Source organism: Meleagris gallopavo, chromosome 2 (genome assembly GCF_905368555.1).
Source record: "Meleagris gallopavo chromosome 2, MGAL_WU_HG_1.1, whole genome shotgun sequence".
NCBI classification, from domain to species: Eukaryota; Metazoa; Chordata; class Aves; order Galliformes; family Phasianidae; genus Meleagris; species Meleagris gallopavo.
The window spans coordinates 105,691,607-105,711,467 of NC_139405.1; the positions used below are offsets into that span (position 1 = coordinate 105,691,607).

Genomic DNA, 19,861 nt, shown 5'->3' on the forward strand with positions numbered 1-19,861 from the left:
CTCTTTTTCTAGGATGTGAAGCCACCTTTATCTCTCCCGTGCTATTGACACCGTCTCTGGTGCCTTATTTTTGTTAGCTCAGTGTGACCCAAGGCTCCAGACAAGCCCTTGACAGTACCTATAAACAGTCCATCTGCACAGCAGGGTAGGAGTCACTCAGTGCAATTCATTGAAATGCATCTGATAAGCCAAGAGAGGACAAGTTTAGGGTTTTAAGCATTAGAATGGCTGTACTCAGAATCCTCTGTGACAGAAAAAGAGAATTTCAATTGCTTTAAGTTGAAGGAGGGAAGATTTAGGTTGGATGTCAGGGGAAGTTCTTTACAGAGAGAGTGGTGAGGTGCTGGAACAGCTGCCCAGAGAGGCTGTGGATGCCCCGTCCATCCCTGGAGGTGTTCGAGGCCAGGTTGGATGGGGCCCTGGGCAGCCTGTACTGCTTTGCCCCCAGGCTCTCTTAGAATCATAGAGCCATTAAGGTTAGAAAACACCTCTAAGATCCTCAACTCCAACCCCAGCCCACCCCACCATGCCCACTGCCCACATCCCTCAGTGCCACATCCCCACGGTTCTGGAACACCTCCATGGACGATGACCCCACCACCTCCCTGGGCAGCTGTGCCACTGCATCACTACTCTTAAGGCAAATAAATTGTTCCGAATATCCAACCTGAACCTCTTCTGGTGCAACTTGAGGCTATCACCTCTTGTTATATTACTGGGAGCAGAAGCTGATTCCCACCTCACCACAACCTCATTTCAGGGCATTGTAGGGAGTGATGAGGCTCCCTACAATGTGCTCCTCTGCTCCAGACTGACCCATCCCAGTTCCTTCAGCCACTCTCCATAACACTTGTGCTCCAGACCACTCACGCTTTAATTGCCCTTCTCTGCACACGTTCCAGTGCCTCGATGTCTTTCTTGCAGTGAGGGGCCCAAACCTGAACACAGTACTCGAGGTGTGGCCTCAGCAGTGCTGAGTACAGGGGGATAATCACCTCCTGCTCCTGTGGCTGCACTGATACAAGCCAGGATGCCATTGGCCTTCTTGTGGATGGCTGGCTCATGTTCAGCCAGCTATTGACAAACACCCCCAGATCCTTTTCCTCTTTGTAGTTTGCCACTAGATACACGTGCTTCTTGGAATAGGTCACCCTGAGTACCACACATCACACTGAGAAGCAGAATGAAGTTTTGTTTCCTCTGCTCTGCACTGCCCACCCAGTGCTGCCCTACCAGATCTTGTGTCATCAACTGTCCCTATGTGCTCCTACGTAATGCCCTTTGATCTTACACTAAAGAAACACTACTCTCCTGTCCTGAAGTTTGAAACAAGCTCCCAAATTGAGAAAATAAGCACATGTAGACATAACCCAAGTTGTGCCTTAGTGTCACAAGTGAAATTTGTGTGGTTCTAGAGCAGGGTTTTTCACTATGTTTTCCGTCTCTGAGCTTTAGACATATCCAGCTGGAGCTGTCTGTAGTATGAGAATCTGGCATCTGTGAAGAACGGAACCTTTTCACATAAAGGAAACTTTTCCTATGAGTTTCCTTGTCCTGGCTAATGTCTTCTACATCCTTTTTTTAACTTTCACTTACAGACTTGTGAAAAGGTCACCAATCCCTCTGTGCATGTGACAGAACCAAAATTTATATTTTTGTAAGGTGTCTTTATAGGATAATTTTTTAATCTTGAGTTTAAATATTGACAGTTGCCTCATTTAAAAACTCATCTTAGTCCCCTCCAGTTGTTTGTTACAGACTACAGTTATTTATGTTTTACAATGCTGTAGACCAAACCCAAGAGGAAAGCAAAGATATTTGTAGCCTTGGGCAATACAGTTGCTTCAACAGACTTATTGATTGTATACAAATAATTTTCCTCTAATTCATGGTACTGACGGTATGAATCCAAAATGTTTTGGAGCGTGTGCTGAAGCTTTCAGAAGTGAGATCTGAAACTAGGAGAGTCTTTCAGATCTCAACCAGTTGTATTCTCTCTGGCTGCAGCCTGCTGTGAGTCTGGGACTGATGCTGGGGACTCCATCAGTCAGGTTTTTGTCCCCAGATTCCCTACATGAATGCCACTTCATGGAGGATGATAATGCTGATGCTTAGTATGTACATAATTCTTTTCCTTGTCAGTGCATATTGTTGGAAAATGAAGGAGGAAAGGAAAAGGGAATGAAACAGAAAAAGAGTGGTTGAAAGTCTGGAGCATCTTCTATACAAGGAACCAACTGGGTACACTAGGACTGTCAAGAACTGTCAAGGACTGTCTCTGTGTCAAGAAGAGATAGATGTGACATATGAGGGAGACCTGCAAAATGATTATAATTATGTGGAATGCAAAAGAGAGTTGATTTTGCAGAATGTCTTCCCTTATAAGCAGGGGCTGTTAAAGATGGAAGTAGGAACAGCTTTGAAATGAATCAGAGAAGATGGAGTAAGATAGAAGAGTGAATCTCTGTGCCAAAGGATTTTCTGTGTACAAAAGGTTTCTCACGTTGAAGTGAACCCAGGGGAAATAGTTTGGAAGATGAATCCAACAAGAGGCATTGGAACCACAGGAAGCACAGGAAATCCTGCAAATGTCAGAGACCAGGACAGCAGTGCTGGTAATGGTGACTGTTGTGTGCATTCATCCTTTCCTTATCCTCCCTGAGTTCTTGTAGTTGTCCACTGCTGGAAACAGACTGGGGTGAGATGAATCTCTGGTATATCATGCACTGTATGCCACAGGTCACGTACATCATGTGTACAATATTACCTATCATATCACATCATCTATCTTTCCATTATTAATTAATTAAGTCTGTAAGGAGTCTCATGGTGAGAACCTGTTTGCTATTTGGAAAGTACAGGAGTCATCGTTGAAAACAGTGTTGAAAACCATGCAGATGCAGTCCACAGCTGTCATTAGCTCCCTGTTGAGAAATATTTGTGATGAGAACAAATGGATGCACATGGTTCTTTTCTGCTAGTAATGTTTTGAACTTTTCTTAAATGAGATTCATTCTAGTAACCTCACAACCTCAGTACTCTGAAGTTGTATACCAAGAGAAACAAGAAAAACCCAGAAAATATAGTTTTTCCTGGTTTTCCCCAGAGGAGGCAAAATGACTGATTGCACAATGGGTGCTGTGAAATAGGCAGTAGCTCCTTCTGGGTGCATGTCTGGCTTGGCATGGACCTGGATGCTGTCCGTGCCTGTGCTCTGGTACCAAGTTATCCAAGCCTGGCTGGGTAGCTGCACTTATCCAGCATGAGTTTGTGCAGAGATCTCTGATTTGTATGAGCTCATCGACTTCTGCTTCAGTGTTTGTGCTGTTGCATCTCAGGCTTGTCCATCATGTACCACTTAAGTCATAGGTGATGCACATTTCATTGCAAACTGGCTTTTTTTTTTTTTAATACTTGATTTGAAACCTGTGAAGAAATAGCAAAATTCTACTGCACACAAAAGTAAACCTGTCTTCGCTTATTCATAGAGTTGCTCTAAAATGGCCGTGTCCCACTTCATGATAAAGATGGATACCTCCACCTTGGTTGGCTGCTGGCAGCTATCTTGGTGCCTCTTTAACAAACAGTGTATCATAGAATGGTTTGAGTTGGAAGGGACCATTATGGATCATCTGGCCCCACTCCCTGCACTGAACAGGGACACCCACAGCTCCATCAGTGCTCAGAGCCCATCCAGCCTGACCTTGGCTGTCTGCAGGGACAGGGCACCAATGCCTCTCTGTGCAACCTGTGTCAGTGCCTCACCCCTGTTATTGTAAAAAAACTTTCTTATATCCAACCTTAATCCTCTCTCTTTTGAGTTAGGCCAAGAAGAGGTCAAAGGTTCATTCTTCCTGATGACAATTCCTTTCCCAAGCCATCAGTGCAGTGTAGACACTGCCTCAGTATCTTTGATAGTTACTTTATTTTCAACAATAGCACACCATGTTTTTTGGCAATGAGTGCATGTCAAATAGTGCGTAAATGATAAATGACTAACCACATATCTATTTGGCCTCTGTCTGTTCCTCTGGATATAAATTAGTTTTGCTATAACAATCTTCTCTGGTATTTTTTTGAGTAATTGTTGTGGGATGTATAGGAAAGAAGTATTCTCTTTTGCAAGTGAGAACACACCAAAATTTTATTGGCCTCTAAGAGACGAGAAAATACCTCCTGGAAATTCTGTATTACCATTAAGGACAGCTGTGGTCCAAAATAGATTAATTTTGATGATCTTTTAGGTACACTCAGATGACATTTATTAGTTTGGGCTTCCACTGGAAAAGGGTTAAGGGCATGTTTCTATGAAGTTGGAGAAAGGAGGAATAAAGGGCTGTTTGTTGAACTGGCTTGTTATTTGGATGTAATTATTTTTTTACTCCTGAGCAATTACAGATTGTAAGTTTAAATAATTGTCAGGGTGCCTACAGCTTTCTGTTGTTATTTAAAGTCTAGGGATATAGATAAAATAAGTAATATGACATGGCTTTTTTTGAATGTGTCTGTGGCAGTTAATTTAACTTAGCAATAGTTATCAAAGAGGGAAAGAAACATCAAGATTTCTATTCCTTGCAGTGAACAGACTTTGTAAACAAGTTATTATTTTCTGCATTATAGCTCTGAAAGTGATTCTTATTTAGCCCGTAACAAGGTGTTTGTTGTGCTTTGCTTTTATTATAGCAGAATATATTTTGTTTTGCCTCTGTATTTCAAACTCCCTAAGGTTGCTGGGAGATTACAGAGATTTTCACAAGACAAGGCTAAGACTTCTCTATTATTGCAGAGATGAGTTTATATGAAAGATACAGTTTCAAGAGAATCAAATGGATTATGCAGCCCTGATGACATCTCTTATTTTATGTGTACACTGAGTTCTACTTGAGTAGCAGAGCACTAAAGTGTGTCAAATGACCGAGGATGATCTAAAATGAATCTCCAGTGCGAAGTGCTGGAATGCATAGAGCAAAGGAAGATCACAAAATGATTTGAAAGCCTCAAATCAATGGCTGAACTAAAGATGTGATGCTTTGCAATGAAGCAAATAATCAAGTTGATGATAGGACCATGTAGCTCTACCTCAATCTCTTTCACATATTATTGTGCCGGGGGTTCCTTTAGTCCCTAACAGACTTTTGAAAGGTAATATATTAATAAACTACTCCCTTCTTCAAAGTAGATAGAAAAGTAGTTAGACTGAATTCATCTGTGCACAAGCTGGCATCACTTATTAACTCTATCCTTGGATATTCTTTTCTTTAATTCAGATGAAGATTTTGTTCCATTTTTGGGCACATCAGAGATATGCAAATAGCTTATGATGCATATACATTACATTTCACAGAATGACTGAATGGCTTTGGTTGGAAGGGACCTCAGGTATCATGAATCTCCAACCCCCTGCCACAGGCAGGGCCACCAACCTCTACATTTAATACTAGATGCTTGTATTAATATGCTTGTATTGAGACTGATTTATTTTGTGAGAGACATTTAAAAGAGTGAATAGTCAATACAGTCAGAATTTTGGCCATAAACCCTGTTATTCTTTTTACCTATCACAAATTCCTTCAGGTATCACCTTTGTGGCCAAGAAACAATGGGTCCCTACAATACTTTGTAGGACTTCCCTTTAATCAGTTAGATCTGGAAGAATTGCAATGCTAATTTAGATACTTTGCATTTAGGACTGCCTGCTGTTACTCTGTGAATAGCACGTCTTTTCTGCAGATCTTACACATTTTTGTGCAATATTGCTTTATGTGTGATTCGTTTTGAGTGAAAGTGATGCCCAGTTGTTCCCATCCATGAGCCGTCACTCATTTGTATTCCCAAATCCCCATTAAAGAGCATTGAAGAAACACATATTTACTGGTTTAGTTTCCAGTGCCTGAGCTCTACGATTTGTGACAGTGCTCCTTCATGTTTATGGAATGGCTCTGTCAGAAAGCTTTTGGAGAGGTTGCTGGCTTGTTCTGCATTTGTGTTGAAAGAAGCAATGGCACGAATGGTAGAAATGAGCCTTGGAGAGAAGGTCTTTTGTGGTCTGAACTTGAGCTTGCATTCGTGAAACTTTCTTCTCATCCCATTTTTGCCAGATCTGCACATCTAAATAGAATGGAATCAATGTCCAATACAGAACCAAGAAAACAGAAATGGTTCCATTTCATGAATGAAAATCAATCAAGGAACAAGATAGCTTTTCATACGATGGAAGTCTTCAAGAGTGAGACACTGAACTGTTTTTTTTGATGCATCTTCTATTATTTAATTATTATTCTTTTGCCCCATGCCTAATCTTGGCAACCTCAGCCTAGCAAATACCAAGATCACCACTTGGCTCGATTTGTTAAAGCTATCATAATGCTCAGAGACATTTTCTGTACTTTTGGAGGCAGCTCTTCATTTTGTCTTATTTTCCATGTTGTTATGTTTCAGGTATATTCTACCACTGAACGACGGATTAGATGAAAGTTGCTATATTTTATCTACAACAAGCTTTTCAGAGGAATATAAATCAACAGAAATAAGACAAGAAAAAGGTAGAAAAAACATCCGTTTATCAAGTAGTGTTTCTATCAACCAGCAGTCATAACATGAAAAAGAATTATTTGAAACAAAGACCTGTTAGTTGGGATCCTTTGGTATTTTTCCAAAAGGGATTCTTTGCTTTGCTTTGGGACCCCTCATACCTCAGTTGGAGAGTACTTAAAGTAATAATTCATAAATTATGGTTCATGCGAGGCTTAATTATTGTGTGCAAAATGCTTTGATGTCTTTTGATGAAAGGAGCTAAATGCATGAGAATTAGTATTTAAGTATTTGCTTTCTAGAGGAGAGAGGAAGTATGGTTCCCCAGATCCAAATGGCTGCTGCCAGGCTTCCTCCTATGGCACATTCCCACACTGTGCCCTTTTGGGAGCTGGGAGGTAAAGCCTATGAATTGTATGTGTATTTTTGTGCAGATGAATCCTGCACATCTTCCAACTCCTTTTAACCTTTCTCTCCTAATTAAGAACTAAGGGAATGCTGAGCGTGATTGATGCACAACAAACAGTTGCAAAACAGCCACAAGGAACACGGCTGGTAGTCCAGCAATGCAGAAAAGGGCAGAGCCACTGAAGTGCTTCTATTTCTTCACTCTCTCAAGATCTACTTCTCATCCTATTCACCTTTAGAAGCAATTTACACTGCTAGTTCTGATTATTTAGACCTGAGATGAGCTTCCTGAAAGGTTCTCTCAAAGGTCAGGAAGTTTGGCCAGTGCTGCTTTCACATATTCCCTTCCCAGCTTGTGATGCCAACCTTTTGGATGAGTATATAAATGTTTATGAGTGGTCCGTATCTTCCAGTTTCTGGAAATTAGAAAAAGTTTTCCAGCAGAGGATTGTGATGATGGAATTTTCTTACTATCTGGACTCACCAGAGAGCAACTTGGTTTAACTATTCCAGTTTATCGCATGGGGAAAGAATACTAAGGCAGTGAATAAGGCCATCTTTGAGAGTATTTTAGAGCACTGAGATGTGTATTTCCCTGCTCTCTGCTGGTTAAGATCAAAACTGCATTTGAATAGGAATATCTGAAACCTCTCCTGCTGTAATTGTGAAGTTCATGGTAGCCATGGTTTATGTCCTATTACTATCCTTGATATTGGCTTCAAATTTCTTAAAATCTTGTTGATTTTATATTATTTCTTACTTGTAATGTGCTTTTATGATGGGTTGCATAAATACATTTTGAGAACCGTTTTCTGTCTCTCTATCTCGCCCTTTTCCCAGTTGGAGTGCTGTTGCCTTATAGGGCCTTTCTAAAGTCGTACCACACGTTACGCATATTTTTCTTACTGAGAACATGGCAGTTTTTCTGTTGACAGTAAAATACTCCCTTTCTATTATGATGTTCTCCTTTTCCTCTTACAATAATGTGTTGTGCAGGTTTTATACAAACACACATACATACACACACACGCCCACACGCTCTTTGAATGTCAGCAGCCACCATACTGGCAGCACTGAATTGCCCGGCCATTTGGTAATTTGAATGAACATGAGGCTTCTGCTTTTCCTATGGAAAATGAAGCAAACCCAACAGTTTCTCTGGGAATTCATGCAGTGTGAACAGAACACATCTTGGCAAAATGGTGAGCCAAGAAATTCCTCTTTAGTTGCTCTGTTAGGCAAACTGCATTTTAAATTTCTTGCCGAGGGCTTTGTTTGACTTGCCCCAGGCAAGTTGTTCAACATATTTATCAACCCTGTTGTAGCATTAGAGCCAACGCTTATCTAGGAAGATCATCCGCTTAATGCCATCTGTCATCAGGAATTTTATTTCTTTCAGCTGAGCTTGTTCTCCATTTCAGGCTTTTTTTTTTTTTTTTTTTTTTAATATTCCTCACAACCATTTCTTAGTTGATTGTTTTCCAGTGGTCTGAGATATTTTTGATTGCTCAAATATTCCGTGGTTGCTGCATGCACGTTAAACTCCTAAAGACATCAATGATACAATTTTATTTCAAGTCCTGACTGATAACATTAATCCTATATGCATCCAGATGGCTCACCAAAGCGCCCTACATATTACAGCGTTATGTAAAAGATGACATTACATTTCAGTCTGAATCTGAAATTCTTTCCAGATTCTCAACAGGAATTTGAAAAATTTCACAGCAAAGACTTTCAGGTAATTCATGCTGCCTTTTGATCTTGGTGCTTATGGGGATGCAACTTTGATCACTTTACCTTTTCTGGCCCTTATAAGCTGTTGTGTAAGTACACAAGCAACGTAAATGTGTTTGATAAAGATGTATTCACTCCTTTTACATGTGATTGTGAGATCCCGTGCTCCTGTTGGGTCTGTATCTTCAACCACAGTGAAGCCAAAGAAACTGGAATATTTCCCTGTGTAGAACAAACAGAAAAACAGGCTGCCCAGGGAGGCGGTAGGGACAGTGTCACTGGAGGTTATCAATGTGGAGATGTGGCAATGAGGATACGGTCAGTGGGCATGGTGGGGATGTGTCAGTGGTTAGACTTGGTCATCGTACGGGTCTTTTCCAACCTTTATAATTCCATGACTAAAACTTAGCTTACAGAGTTGTATAAATCCAAGAGTTGTATAAATCCAAGCCAAAGTGTTTTAACCATGGGTACAAGAACTGTGTGTAGGCTCTGGATTGGGTACAAGTGTTCTTCTGGCCCTTCAACGTGAAGCCAAAGTACCTACTGCAATCTGAGAAGTACAAAGAATGAGTGGTCCCCACAGCTGAGGTGCACACAGCATAATCAAATATCTGTCTGGCACAAGGCTTAAAAATATCAGCACTTTAATGGACTTCAACCACAAAGCCGTACCAACCATACTGCACAATTTTTTAAGAGAAAAGGCTGATCAAACACTGTTTGAACTTGGCAGAAATCTATGTAATACACATTATTATATAGATATATGACTTGACTGATAGAATCATACAATGGTTGGGTTGTAAGGGACCAGCTCAGGCTGCCCAGCACCCATCCATGGCCTTGGACACCTCCAGGGATGCGGAACCCGCAGCTCTGGGCAGCAGTGCCAGGGCATCACTACCCTCTGAGTAAAGGATTTCTTCCTAATATTTAATGTAAATCACCTCTTTTAGTTTGAAACCATTCCACCTTGTCCTGACACTCTCAGGCTTGCTGAGGTTCAATTTATTCCTTCCAACCGGGTGGGAAAAAAAAAAAAAAATCAGTTCAAAGCAGCTGAGCATTTGCTAGGCTTCTCCAGATTTTATAGAGGTAACTAAATAAATCGTGTTCAGACTTCGGGCCAAATTCTAGACTGGCCAAGGGCTTTGGCAGCTGTGCCATCAGCTCCCGGCGAGCAGTGGGACGAGTGGCAGGATGTGCGGCTGGCTGTCCTCTGCTGCCTCCGTGGAGAGGAGCAGCCTGTGCCCCAGCTCCTCTTGGCTGGGTTTGAGCAGCTGGCAGCATCGCTGCTTCTAGGGCTTCAGAGCGTATGCTGGCACAGGCTGCACTCCTGCTCGGTGTGCTCCTGAGCTTTGGGTAGATAGAATCACAGAGTTTGAGTTGGAAGGGACTGTTATAGGTCATCTGGTCCCACTGCCTGCACTCAACAGGGACACCCACAGCTCCATCAGTGCTCAATGCCCATCCAGCCTGACCTTGGCTGTCTGCAGGGACGGGGCACCCACCTCATCTCTGTGCAACCTGTGCCAGTGCCTCACTGCCCTTATTGTAAAAAACTTTTTCCTTACATCCAGTCTAAATCTCCCCTATTTTAGTTTAAAGCCATTTTCTCTTGTCCTAACCCAACAGATCCCATTGAAGTGTCAGTCCCCATCTTTCCTACAGCCCCACTTCAGGTACTGAAATGCTGCTCTCAGGTCTCTCTGTCCTCCTCCCTATGGTGAGCTGGGCTTAGGGGAGAAGTTTCCAGGGCACGCTGCTCTTTGTTCCCTCATCACAGCAGCACGTTTTATTTTTCTGAGGGTACGTAAAAATATGAAATTTATCCCTATTAGCAGAAGCATACTTTCTAAAATCCTTCAAACAGAAGGAGGAGCAGGATCCCTATTCTTTCCATTCACCTTCTGCAGTGAAGCACTGCTGTCAGCCTGACGTTGAAACAGCTTCTTAATCTGCTGCTCAGAGTGTGGGTGGAGAGCTTGCAGGCTGTGGGCCAAAAAAACCTTGGCATGTCATGGAAATAATGCATTTGTTTCTCAGAATTAGACAAAAAGTGTCTTCTTTGGATGTCCGATTGGGCTGCTGGGAGGGTAGGAAGAGATAATGCCAGTAGGTAAAGCTGGCAGCAACCAAAGGTCATGGGCTGTCAGCTGAAGTCAGGCTGTGCAAGCACTGAGTGCCCAGAGAAGAGGGACACAAAGGTAAAGGACACAGGAATAAAGAAAGGATGGAATAAAAATGCCATGGATGCATATGTGTTGTAGAGAAAATAGGAAAATCAGCCAGACTTGATAAACAATACAACCATTGTGAGTTCCTCTAAATGGAAACCTGAGAGTCCCTGAAGCTTCAGTCTCTGTTAACATCTACAGGGCTCACAACTTAATAGACTTTAATTAGTACAGCATGGGTGAGTCTTATTAGGTTTTAATTTGGATCAGGAATGCCCTTCTGATGCAAATGTACCGCCTGTGCCCACTTTACATCATGGAATCATGAATAGGAATTTGTATCAGGGAACGTGCATGGAAATGGAGTGCTATTCAAAGATGTGATAGGGAGAAACACCGGGGAAGGGGAGCAGAATGAGGGTGAAAAAAGGTTCCCTGTGTAGGATCTTCCAATTTCTCGTGTGAAAGGGGAGCACATCTTGAACGTTGCATGATTTTAAACAAGTTTTCCAATCTGTTTTTATTTTATTTATTTATTTATTTATTTTCTGTGCAATGGCTGTTGCATGCAATACAGGAAATAAAGAATCTAATAGTACTGAAAGCTAAGTACATGATTACCAGAATAGATCTGGAATAGCTGTAATTAGTCATTTTGCTTAGGTTTTATGTGGCTTAATTACAGACCCACACACAGACTTCTGCAACCGAGCTGCTCGTGGTAGGTACTTTTTTTAGCCACCAAAAAGAAACGGACAGCTTCCAACCACAACTTATTTTGTATGGTTTGATTCAACTAGATTAAAAATGTTCATGTTTTTATAATGTCTACATTCAAGATACAGGCTTATTTCTCTCTCCTTAAATATACAAATAGTTGTATCTGGTATGGCCTTCTACCTGGCCTTCCATGAAGGGCGTGTATCTCGCTCAAGTCCCGTGCCATGTTTGTCAGCCTTGAGCAGATAGATGTCATGCATATCCTAAGGCATCTCAAATCAAACAATCACGGAATTATAGAACTGCTTGAGTTGGAAGGGACCTTTAAAGGCCATCTGGTCCCACTTTCTGCAATGAGCAGGGGCACCTACAGCTTTGTCAGGTGCTCAGAGCCCCCCAGGTGCTCAAGATCCAGCCTGTCCTTGGCTGTCTGTAGGGATGGGTCACTACCTGTGACCCTGGATGTCTCTCTTTAGTCAAATGAATTAATCTCTGAATGTATGAACTCCTGTTACAGTCAATGGAGACATTTGTCAATACATTAACGTCATCTGTATAGCGATTAATCTCACCAGAAAGTAAACACCTGCAGTTCCATTTTGCTCAGTTTAGCTCTGTGAATATTTCAAAATTGTTACAGATTATCTTTAATAATGGGAAGCTTATCTCTCTTATCAGAGCAATATTTTGCTTTCATTATTTTATAAGGATACTTCAGCTTATACAAACTTTTTCTAACAAATGTGCTAATGGCTGGGTTGCCTATGGAAACACGTGTTCCTTCACTGAGCTGTATACAAAAAGAGTTCTTCAGAGGAGAGATATATATATATTGTGTATTTATATATGTATATAAAGGGAATGCTCTGAGAAGAAGGATGTGAATGCTAGAAAGGAATAGCAGTATTAGCATTTATTCCCGAATTGTGTGATTAATATTATTTAGAGGGATGAATGAACCTTTAAAGACTGCCATTTGAATCTGTTTGTTTTTGAAGTTCAAAAGCATAAAATCTTAAAATGCCTTTTGAAATTCCAATTAAGAGTCAGTCAAAACCCATCACTTAAAGAATACTTTTTGTTTTACAAATTAGCAATTAAAAAGTGACAAATATCTTCAATGCTTAAATACTCTCCTGCCATCCCCATTATATTCAAATTATGCGGTTTTTTTGGGCATAAGAGCATGTTCCCCAGTATTTCCCTTCTTTTTTTTCCCCTTAGCAGTGCCGCTTGCTATCTAACACTAAAGCTGCGCTCACTTAACCAGTACTGAGGATTATGCAAAATATTTAATGAATAGTTTAAAATCAAATTTATCTTTGCTGGTTTCACGTTATAGTATGAGTGGCTTATTTCTCTTTTATGTTCTTTTCTCTGCTGCTTTTTACTGTTTTTTCCCTCTGAGTTTTATCTAATTTTTTGGAACATCTTCAATTTTTTACTGGAATAGCAGAAATTAGAGGAAGTAAACTTCTTTGTAATGGTTTTAAGTTGAAAGAGGGAAGATTTAGGTTGGATGTCAGGGGGAAGTTCTTTTCAGAGAGAGTGGTGAGGTGCTGGAACAGCTGCCCAGAGAGGCTGTGGATGCCCCGTCCATCCCTGGAGGTGTTCAAGGCCAGGTTGGATGGGGCCCTGGGCAGCCTGGTCTGGTATGAAATGTGGAGGTTGGTGGCCCTGCCTGTGGCGGGGGGATTGGAGCTTGATGATCCTTGAGGTTATAGAATCATAGAATCACAAGGTTGGAAACGACCTGTAAGATCATCTAGTCCAACTGTTGGAAGGTCCTTTCCAACCCAACCATTCTGCAATTCTGTGATTCTGTTATTTGTACTACAGGAATACATGACGTCTTTAACTGAGATTATTTCCCAATTTTAGTAGTCTGAATGTGGCTTCAGACCATCAGTGTTCTGAAGAAGAGCACTGAAGGGGGTTTTATTCTTAATATCCCTCTCCTTGTGACAATTTCTCTGTAGAACATGGCCCTACTTAAGCAGAATAACAAACATCAGCTGCTGGATGTATTTATTCCACGGAAAGCAATTGAGTGTTATATTGTTGTAAATTATGTCCTTTTACTAGCAGGTTTTTTCTTGTGACAATGACTTCAATTTTATCTGTTCTCGTGGATGTGAGGATTTATTGTTTGCACAAGGTGTCAGTGTACTTGAGAAGTCATGAGAATCATTCACCAAAAGAATAGAATGTCTGTTTCTGAGAGGATGGGGAACACGATGATTTCATATATAAACTGGTTGCAGAGAACAAATAATAGTGAAAGAAACCATTATGAAGATATAGGTAATTAGTTCAAGTGGGTGAGGACAATTGGTGAGAGAACCCTAAACAATAACTATTGATCAAGGAGAGTCACCAAACATTATGGTTAATTATCATTAGTTCCAGACATCTTGAAATAGGAAAGTAATGAACATTTCTACTTTGTATTTGAAGTTGGGCCCATGTTTGAATTCAAACCTGAATATTGGATGCTGTCCCAGGTACTTAGAGTACAGATCCATAATTAGGTTGTCATGGTGAGGCAGTCTCTCCAGTCTTCTGAGGAACATGTCCATAATAGATACTATGTCTGCAGTGGAATGAATTACTCAAAAAAATAATCAAGGAATCATCCCTATAAAATCAAAAATATGTCTCGGATGCCAAAAAAGAAAAGTACAGAATTTCTGATTTCATGAATGCCCCAAAACGTTTTCTTCTCCACAAAGCAAAGATGACACGTCCAGGCTGTCTCAATAAGATAATGTGTGTACAAGTCTCTTGTGAGAATGGTGTCATGTAGTACTACATTTTAGAGATTTCAGCAACAGTTATGCATGTTCAGGCTGGACTTGATGATCTTGTGGATGCCCTATCCCTGGAAGCATTCAAAGCCAGGCTCGTGATTGGAAGTCCTGCCTGTAGCAGGGGGGTTTGAAACTAGATGATCATTATTGTCCTTTTTAATCGAGGCCATTCTATGATTCTGTGATATTGAAGGTCTTTTCCAATCCAGATATTTCTATGATTTCAAGGTTTTTATGGGCTAGGTCTGCATTAGGTCACTGAAACTGATGGGGTTTGGTCTACTGGTCATGGGAAAGAAGAGTGGCTCTGGGTTTTTATGACACAGAGAAAAGTCATAAGATACAGTGAATCCTTTTCTTCTTTAATAATGATTTTTTTTTTTTTCCTCAGGACAGTGGACCTTATCAGCCATTTACTTGCTTTATATAGCTCTCAGGCAGAACTGTCAGTCAGAGAAACTTGGGCAGAATTCAGTCCTCTAATTCTGTGTTAGGCTTTTTCTCACTGATGTTTTGTACTCTTTATCCATTGACTAGTGACCTGTAAACCTCCAGTGTGATCCCATCAATTCCACCAGGGGCATCTCGTGTCCACTGAAAACTGAGGAGATATTTGGCACTCCACCTGCCTAGGGTCCAGGCAACCTCATCCTCCTCTTAGGAAGCACGTGTAGTGAACATAGGAATGTCCATCTGTGTAGACTGTAGCATCAGTCTACTTCTGAGCACTTCTAAAATGCCCTCGTGGATAAAGCAATATGAAGAAAGAGTCAAGAGCTATGTACAACTCTAGCATTGGATGTGGGGAATAAAGAACTGCAGGCAGTAAGAATTCTCAAATGTTCTTTCTGCAAAATCTGGAGACAGATTCAAGATTGATCCTTCAATACTTTCTCACCAGCCTAGTTTAATCATCGAATTACTCAGGTTGAAAAAGACCTTAAAGATCATCGAGTCCAACCATGACCTAACCATACCACCCTAACTCTAACAACCCTAGCTGAAGAACCCAAATTTAATAGCTATAGCTGTCTCTGTAGTCCATGGAAAATGCAATTAGATGGGTAACTTTCTATCTCTTTGAACTGAATGGTACTCAGGAGATGCCTGTCTCTGTCCCAGGTCTCCAGGAGCAGGCTAGGCTCCCAATTGGTGTGACTCACTTGAGCAACTGAAACATTCTGAGTCATCACTTCTGTATTTTTGTTTGTTACCATAGGAGTTGGTCAAAGTACGTCTGAAGCTAATCTCTGGGTTTCAAAGAAAGAATTTGCCTTTGTGAGTGATCATAATTGTTCTAGTTGAACTTTAAAGGAATATTTCTGTAATTTCTCAACCTGTCGTATCTGTATTGTTATCAATAGGAAACTCATAATGGGTCATTGATTTTTAAGTGTAATCAGTGGTTAGCTGATTTTTTACTAGCTTTTATGTTTTAGAACATATGTTATCATTGAAAGAGAAAGCACATTACCCATAATCAGGGATGAGTTAAATAATCCTAGAATCATACAATCAATAAGATTGGAGAAGACCTCTGAGAACCCCAAACTCAGCCCCAGTCCACCCCACCATGCCCACTAAATCCCTCAGTGCTGCATTCCCAAGGTTCTGGAACACCTCCCATCCACCCTGAAACATCCTCCACCAGCTCCTTGGGCAGCTGTGCCACTGCATCACTGCTCTTTCTGTGAGGAAATTCTTCCTAATATCCAACCTGAGTTACTAGAGTGTACACGACATGTTTCAGCTTCATAAAGTCCTTCAAATCGTAGCTAACATCTCTGAACTATTTAAGCCATCAGAGAATTGTGAATGTTAGGCTTGTTTGTTCCTTCCCCTTGGCTTTCACACCATATGCTTGATTCCTGTTACCTGGAGACTTTTGCTAATTTACACCTGTTGACAATGGCCTTTTGATAACTGGCCGTGTGGGTGAATGAATTTTGAAATTTTGTCAGAACATGAAATATGTGTATGCATAACTTGTTAAATCAAAGCATTTTTCCTCCTGTATAGCGTATAATTTAATCCATTATTTTTGCCATCTTTAAAGACTGCATATGCCTGAAAACAGAAAATTAAATAACTGTTTGCCATTAATACAAATTATTGTGTTTTGACAGCTTGCTAATCAACTGGAGTAAAAATGGTGCTGTACAAACAGTGCGATTGCATTTTAAGTAATTTTTGTTTGCATGAAAATTCTCCTTGTTTGAGCCTTTGAACCCTTACAGGATTTGTACTCTGTAATGTGTTAACATTCATTCAGAAGCATTATAAAATAAACCTATGTTTGCGTTGTGCACTGATGCAGAATGGATTTATCAGTGTAATTACTCCACATGTAGTCTTGGAAAGTGCTTGGCCATCACATACTGGCTATATGAGCTATATCAATGAATGTGCAAATGAATGATTCAGCACTGAGCAGATTTTGACATACTGTTATGTACTTCATCCAATATTCAGGTATGGGCTGCTTCTGGGGAGCTGAGAGGAAGTTTTGGAGACAGAAAGGAGTCTATTCCACTCACGTGGGTTATGCAGGAGGTTATACTCCAAATCCTACCTACAAAGAAGTCTGTTCAGGTAAGCTTGTCTCTTTGATTTTTAAGGATTGTGAGATGGTCAGGTGCTGGAATGGGCTGCCCAGGAAGGTGGTGGAGTCACCGACCCTGGAGGTGTTCAAGAAATGTTTGGACGTTGTGTTGAGGGACATGGTTTAGTGAGATCTATTGGTGATCAGTGGATGGTTGGACTGGATGATCCTGTAGGTCTTTTCCAACCTTGGTGATTCTATGATTGTATGATTCTGTGACAATAAAGAGTGAAGGACAGACTGCAGCAACTGAAGAGCTATTTACAGAACACTGCTACCTACCCTGTGTCCTGAACTGCAGGGACATCTACGGTATGCCCATCCCATCGTCAGTTCCTACCATTCAGTAAGGTAGAAATACTTTGAGAAAAAAGGAAAAAAAGTACAAGTTTTAGATTTTCTTCATTGCTTATTGTGTTTTAATGTATTTTCTCAGGAAGTGGATTGTTCTGCAACTTATGCAAATGTGTCTTTTTAAAAAAGTATGAATTTTGATTTAAATTTTATCCATATTTGAGTATAGACAGAAACGAGAAAGTGAGCGTTTTTTCCTTTTCTTTCCATATAACCTCCTGGGAAAGTCTAGGTTTCTCATTTGTGTTACTATTAAAAATTTGTTAAATTTGTATGTAGTTCATTGCACAGCATCTTATCATTTCCAAATCAAATCCTTGCCTTTATTTTTCATTGCACTCCATACTAATCCTTCTACAACACTGATAACCTACTGCAGTTTCTGTGATCCAAAACATAGAACCACTGGCACCCAACTGACTCATGTTGCTGTTAAAGTAAATTCTTGCTTTCCTGTAGTCTATGATGGAGAACAACTTGGAGGTTTGCTTTTGCTTTATTTTCTTGATAGCCCTTTTTATGCCAAATGCTGAATTTGATATACTTATATACTAACAATCTATTGTGTAGGGTTGATGGAGTGTAAAGAATTCAGTGATATGAACAAATAATGGAACTCTAGCAACCATGGAGAAGTGCAGCAAGGCACTCAGTACAGGAAAAACTTTATAGAAAAAGTAAAAAATGTGTGAAAAAAGAGGTTTTAAAGTGGTATTTTATAGACAATACAGAGAAATTGCCTTGTAAGTGTGAAAGAAAATGTACAGATTAGGGAGAATTTCTGCTGGTAACTCAGAGCAGTATGTAGAAATGTAAAAATGTCTAGAACAAAAAGAAGGAGGCTTGTGCTTTTGTATTAACTAATGCAGAGAGACCCAGAATTCCTGCAAAACAGCAAAGGGAAATACCACCTGTGGAGGGATCAGTGATGCCTGTACTATCTGTTGCTTCCTAATGCTTTCATTTCGTAATGTTCCCGTGCTATCTACTTTGATCATTTGTTTGCATCATCTGTGAATGTATAAGCGTATATATCCCGCTGCAGGGAGCCTGCTTGGCAGGAGGGCTGGACTCGATGACCTCTACGAGTCCCTTCCAGCCCCTACAATTCTGTAGGCCTTTTTTTGGCCACTCTATTTAATGTCCTGGACATTAGTTAGATTGTTTGCATAGAATGGGGATATACAGAGTAGGGATGTGCAGAATAGTTTCTCTTTCCCAATGCACTCATTGTTCCAATACACTGAGGTTAGTCCTGTTGCTCTGTTGAGTCTTTCTCCAAAACCCTGAGTGCTGGCTGTTGGCCAAGGGGGGATGTGAGCACAAGACAAGGTGTAGTCAGGGGAGCAGAAAAAAGATACCATGTCTTTTAGTCCTATACAATATATGCTGGTTTTATATTTTGGGATGGGTCCACAGTATTGGGTGCTTTGCATTTGATTTGGATACTTTAAAAGCTTTCTGATGCTACTTTATTTGTGTTATTTCATCAGCAGTGAACAAAAATGGTAATTTAACAATAAGAATCCAGGAATAAAGAAACGGAAAAAAATATCTGCAAAGTCTGTTTTCTGACAGTTTTGTTGCTAGATTGGTATTGCAAAACCACAGCTGAGGTTATTTTTCCTGTGCTTGTTTTTATGCACGTTCACATGGTGGATGTTTGTATGCCTCCAGGTACTGGACACTGGTGTTTTTCCTCAGAGATATCCATAAGGATAAGCACATTCTTCACAGCCTTGCCTCTGTGAACATAAATGGGATGCGTATGTGCTGCGTATTTCTGTTCTTAGTGGTGCAGCAGAGCTGAACTGGAGAATGTACTGATTCCTGCATGCTAATTTTTTCTTCCTACTTAGCTTCTTCTAGCTCCATTTTATTCTGATTTTATTCTGATTTTTTTTTTTTTTCCTGGCAGATTTTGTTTTATCTTTGAACATACCTTTTGGAAGTCTCTGTAGAGAGCTCTCACCAGCCCCCCTGAGATATTGCCATCTGGCTGCTTCTAGTTGCCATAGTTTTCGTTGGGGAGAGCAACTTATGAAGCAGTAGACTTCAGTTGCACACAGTGATTGCCACTTTCCTCTTCATCTGTTCTGACAAGGTCATATCCATGGCAAACACTTAACAGTTGTGGCCTCTAAATCCAGCTCCAGGAAGCACATTAATGCCACTAAAAGTTTTCTGCTTGGCAAGTATTTGAGCTTTGCATTCAACCCATGCAGGCTGGAGAATCTGTGCAGGAAAGTTATTTTAATCCAACACCTTCCTGGCACTCTGCTCTGAAGGAATATAGGCAATAATTCTTTGGATTGAGCATGTAGCCCTTGTTCCAAAAGCAGATCATCAGCGAGACCCGAGGCAAAATGGTGTGGATTTACTGTTATGTCCAAGCTAAGGGCTCTTCAAACGTATCAACCAATGGTGCTTTTTTGATTCGATTCCCTAAATGTAGGTTTTAGTGCCATTTGAGATGTGTGAGATTATTGCACCTGCCACGCTGTGGTCACATCTGACAG

The 19,861-nt window shown here is 40.6% G+C and overlaps 1 protein-coding gene across 5 annotated transcripts in view; it reads left to right on the forward strand.

Annotated features, from left to right (window-relative positions):
- Positions 1-19,861, forward strand: part of MSRA (methionine sulfoxide reductase A) — a 263,186-nt gene that overhangs the window by 103,813 nt on the left and 139,512 nt on the right. For all 5 annotated transcript variants that reach the window (XM_085218307.1, XM_085218306.1, XM_085218310.1 and 2 more), the window contains one exon: positions 16,859-16,978. In XM_085218307.1, coding sequence (XP_085074433.1) covers positions 16,859-16,978 — 120 coding nt within the window. The remainder of the gene's footprint in view (positions 1-16,858; positions 16,979-19,861) is intronic.